This window comes from Acanthaster planci, linkage group LG01, assembly GCF_054643075.1.
Source record: "Acanthaster planci isolate LZ-2023a linkage group LG01, COTS_SCS, whole genome shotgun sequence".
NCBI classification, from domain to species: Eukaryota; Metazoa; Echinodermata; class Asteroidea; order Valvatida; family Acanthasteridae; genus Acanthaster; species Acanthaster planci.
The window spans coordinates 7,074,922-7,080,011 of record NC_141777.1 but is presented as its reverse complement, the minus strand read 5'-3'; the positions used below and the strand labels follow the sequence as shown (position 1 = coordinate 7,080,011).

At 38.2% G+C, this 5,090-nt stretch overlaps 1 protein-coding gene across 3 annotated transcripts in view; it reads right to left on the bottom strand.

Moving 5' to 3' along the window:
• Positions 1-741: 741 nt before the first annotated feature.
• Positions 742-5,090, bottom strand: part of LOC110987449 (uncharacterized) — a 34,760-nt gene continuing 30,411 nt past the window's right edge. For all 3 annotated transcript variants that reach the window (XM_022250187.2, XM_022250196.2, XM_087134108.1), the window contains exon 12: positions 742-4,347. In XM_022250187.2, coding sequence (XP_022105879.2) covers positions 4,260-4,347 — 88 coding nt within the window. In that variant the 3' untranslated portion in view covers positions 742-4,259. The remainder of the gene's footprint in view (positions 4,348-5,090) is intronic.

The following is a 5,090-nucleotide window of genomic DNA, read 5'->3' as shown; positions in this document are numbered from 1 at the left end:
TGTGTGTTTTTTGCTTTGTTTTTCACTTTTGAGATCAATTTGTCATTAGGTTGTGGTATGGTTTCTACAATTTTCAGGTTTTAAATTTCCATTAACAAATAATCAGCATCTGATTGAAACATTTTAAATCGGAAAAAAATTATGGCAAGTGATGTTCTTAAAGTGCCCCAATATTTCTCTTATTTTTTGACACATTGAATTAATCTCATTTTCAAAATATGCATGGATACTTCAGATTTCGAGTTTATGCATCAATGTCCCTGTTTGCAATCTTTCTGAAGCCAGCACTCAAAATTTCTCTCAACAATTTGTTGGAGGGGAGGGATACATGACGGCATGTATCCCTCCCCTCCAGCTGCAGTGACATATCCAGCGGGTGGATGGATTTTTTAAAATCAGATATTAATGAAAAATATCTATTTTATCATACATTAGCACCAAAACCCTAAGAAAACAACACCACACCAATACAAGCAGAGATGTCGGCACCATGAGGCTTTTGATTTTTTTTCTCCCCAACTTCACATTGAATGAGCACTAAGCTGCATTAGCTTTTGAATTTGCTCAACCCTCCCCCCACCAACGGCAGGACACACCGCTGCCCAGCAGAAATATGTCCCCACATATCTGAAAAGTTTAAAATATCCAGACTTTAGATACTGGCCGTAGTCAATTTTCATCCACAGTTATCAGCTGCATATTCAATTTGCCCTCCACATTTTAACACAGAGACAAAAATAAAAAACATCACAGACATTTGTTTTAGGTGTATTCACCATTTTATAAAAAATTTCTATAAATGGCATTGGCAAATATCTTTTTATAGAACAATATTAGTAAAAATGCTGCTCGCTTTGTTAAAACCTTTTTCTTTAATAAATACAATTTCATTCTACCGGACATGAAATCAATAAATAATAAATTCAAACTGTATTGTGAGAAATTGAAGCATTTTCAGTTGAAAACACAAATAAATAGGAAACTGTGATGATACAAAGTTTTGCTGTGACCTTGCAGAAATAGCAGTTGGTATTTCAAAAAGAGAAAATTTATCTTCAAGGCAAATAATTTTTGTTGAAGATGTTTCTAACTTTAAGAGTCTTGTTGCAATCCCATCAAAAGTTTCTTGGGACATACATGTAAGCAAGGCTATTGATACAGCAAATCCATAAATTAATATTTATAATTAGTCCTTGACTGTGAAAGTAAATCTCTGTAGCATTAGAGTCTTCAAATGAACCTGAAACCAAACTGCAAACTAACGACTGTCTATAAACAAATGAAGATGACAAATGTCATAGACAGGTGTGCAGTAAATAGCCTTATCGTAACATAATTAACCCAACCATTCAGACACATTCCAGCAGCTTTCTGTTGATTCTAACATAAGTCCAACACCACCTACATGGTGTCAAATTATGTAGACAAAACACAACTAAAATTGAACACATCATAAGTTTATGTCTTGCATGAACTCCCAAGGTCACAGCAACTACAGTATTTGCAAAGAGATTACAAACAAATGGCAAAAAGACTCACACTACGGTCAGAATCCTTCAACATTTTGTCTCACATTTTGAGATCATTCAAATTTCCTGTGGTAACAGAAACAAACGTACATCCAAGCCCTTGCTTATAACATATACAATGTCATCATACAAAACTATTTCACAGATGCATTTAGCATACAATTCTTTACACTGTTTCTTCATTGATACAATATACTCTGGTACAACACTAACTCCATTCATTTCAAAAAATCCAGATCTTCAACCACAGGTTTGCTTTGAATTTAGTTCTTTAAATAACAAATGCAAGAGACTAACTTCAAAGTTTAAAAACATGCAGAAAATATACTTAAAACGTTAAAAGCTATGTTGAAAAAGACAGTGCAAAATATAGAATCCTCTTACTGACTATGTATAGTTTTCCAAACTGCTACTCCAAACAAAATTATTTTTGTTCGATTTAATTCATCCTCGGATCTTTTGGGGTTCTGCTATAATTCAGGGAATATAAGAAATGGAGGACAGAAGGAATAAACTTAGAAATGCTTTGCATGAGAATATATAATGGTGGTGTTCTACCAAGCGTGGTGTGACACTTTACAGGTGAAGTGAGACTGTAGTTGCATTTGGGAGTAAGATCACAGAAAGAAATGCACTTGAAGAAATGAACTTCAATCAGGACTAATCTTAAATATGAAACAGTTCACCAATCCTAGGGATTTCTGATCTCAATTCACATGTATACTCAAACATTCTGCATAGATGGGAAAAAAAATCAAGAGTCGCGTATAGTTTCTCAAAGAATTTTATTGCTTGATTTGTTTTTCAAGGTTGAGGATAAAACCAATCCCAACTGAAAATGGGCCAAGATAAGATTCAACTAATTCCTCAACATTTACGACAACACTCCGCACTGTACAAATAAATATTACCATGTTGATATATTTCATGTAGTATTGAACATTTGCTACTTTGTCCACACACATCAAAATAAGATAAGAATAGCCCTTGAAGTTTGAACGTAATGAAACAGAGTGCACATCGAAGGGGGATATGACTATGGAAGATGTAAACAACACTTGCTTGTTGAGCCCATGATTTATGTTCCCGTCAAATAATACCCTTTAGGGGAAATGTACTCTTCAACTAGACAACCCTGCATGTCAGTACATGTATTGTCATCACATATGCTGCATGCTTGACACCCCCTACAACCTACATTTATCACTGCACAGCAGAGATCCAACTTACTAAACATCTTGAGACAATGTCTCGATAGCTTTTGAGATCATGTTGGTTGCTCTACCTATCTTCATAATCCCAACAAACTTGTGGCAATGTCTTCTGCGACTGCACCCATGTGTGTCTGTGTAAATTATGTAACATTCGTTGATCCAGTGTCAAAGGTCAGTGAGGCAAGAAGCCGTCCTCACAAGTCATGACATTGCCTTTGCCTGGTATCTGATTTGATATCTAAGTTGAAGTAGTGATCCGTTTAAGATGCACACTGCCATGGATATGAAATCTAAAGAAGCTGATATACTCTGAGATCCCTAGTGAGGGAGTTCAAAGGTTAATGTGACTATAGATACCAAGACATCACCTACAGTTGTGTACTTTGCACTTCTGCAAGACTGTGAAATCAAAAATGCGTAGACCATTTACACATAGTTAACAACAAATCCTTGCCAAATTGTTCAAATGGGCTGTTAACAAGCACTCTACTTTGAGAGCAGAAAGGGAGCAGTTGAGAAAGTCCTATATCTTGTATTCTGAGCAAATAACTAATTCTCCCAAGCTTAGAGGGCCTGAGGTCTACACAAACCTCTCAGCAGCAGCACTAAATGGTCAACCATGACACTTGACCCCAAGTTCCAGGAACCACTGTTTTAAGTGTTTTCCCATATTCAGACAGACATGGCCAGCCATAAACTGATCCTAAAGCCATCAGTTTCTCCTCCCCCCCCCCCCGATGACTAATGTTCTCCAAATATTCCATGAATGTGCAGTTCAGTGCCACAGTGCTGTACAGTGTACAAGTATTCTGCATTCATCCATGCCAGACACTGCTTTAGATATAGGCTTCTACCCATTACAGAACCTCTTAGCTGTTCACCAATAAAACAACAAACCAAGGGAGAGTTGATATGCACGCACAGCATGCTAACAAGCAGGGACTCCAGACAAGAGGTAATCAGTGATTGGCGCCTGATATGTTATGACACCTGCCGAAGTTAAGGTCTTGCCATACAAATTGCATTATTATAAATGTTTACATTGCTGGTGGGGACATCACACAATATTTTCACATCAGACCAAAGTCACAGTTGGCTGTCCCAACTAAATATCTCCCTCCGGCATCCTACAAAGTATCTGCCCTTCAATTTTTTTACAATTTCCTGTTAAACTCTTTTTTTTTCTTTTTTAAAATCTATGTCATATTTAGCACGAGGTTGATTTTCGGTAGTCTGTTTCTCAGCATAGCACACAATCAGTAGATGAGGCAACAGTAAGTACATTTCTGCCTGTATATTTTACAATAAGCTTTTATGGGGTTGTAGCTGATTTTACGGGCCAGATAAAGGAAAAGAAATTTGTCTAAGTTCGATGCCAGAAAAAACTCAGGTTTTTTTGCTTTGATGACTAGAAAAGAAATACTGGTACAACGCAGTATCTGAGTTAATTAATACTTCCTTCTTTTTGGCTCGACAAAATTTGATGCACTGCAACTTAGGAGTGATGACAAGACACCTATTGGGCATTGTCAAAAGGGTCTTTCTCATCTCCAGTGTCAGGTAAAGAAGCAGCATCTGATGGCACAACTCGATAACGTCTTCGTCTGAAATAAAGAAAAAAAACTGATTAGGTTACAGAAATGTCATTTTTCACTCAAGATGGGAAACTCAACAATAATACTCAGGGTATGATAGTGCTTTACAGATGGTGCTGATTTCTATGGACTGATTCATCAACCACTAGTTGATGCTAAGGTGTGGGCTCAAATAGTTTGTCAACCATACATTGGTGGCAATCCCTTTTCCCAACTGTTCCAGGCTGGTAGAGAATCGTCAGCACGTTAAAAAAAGGGAACATTTCCAAGTTACTGCCTATCGTCATGAATGACTTGTTAGTAGGAAAGTTGTACTACTCTCCTTGATAGAAAACAACCTCAAAGGCACACAGGTCAGCCCTCCAGTGCTAAAGCACAGGTCAGCCCTCCATGGCCAGCAGTAAGGGATTAGTGCTAAAGTACAGGTCAGCCCTCCATGGCCAGCAGTAAGGGATTAGTGCTAAAGCACAGGTCAGCCCTCCATGGCCAGCAGTAAGGGATTAGTGCTAAAGCACAGGTCAGCCCTCCATGGCCAGCAGTAAGGGATTAGTGCTAAAGCACAGGTCAGCCCTCCATGGCCAGCAGTAAGGGATTAGTGCTAAAGCACAGGTCAGCCCTCCATGGCCAGCAGTAAGGGATTAGTGCTAAAGCACAGGTCAGCTCTCCATGGCCAGCAGTAAGGGATTAGTGCTAAAGCACAGGTCAGCTCTCCATGGCCAGCAGTAAGGGATTAGTGCTAAAGCACAGGTCAG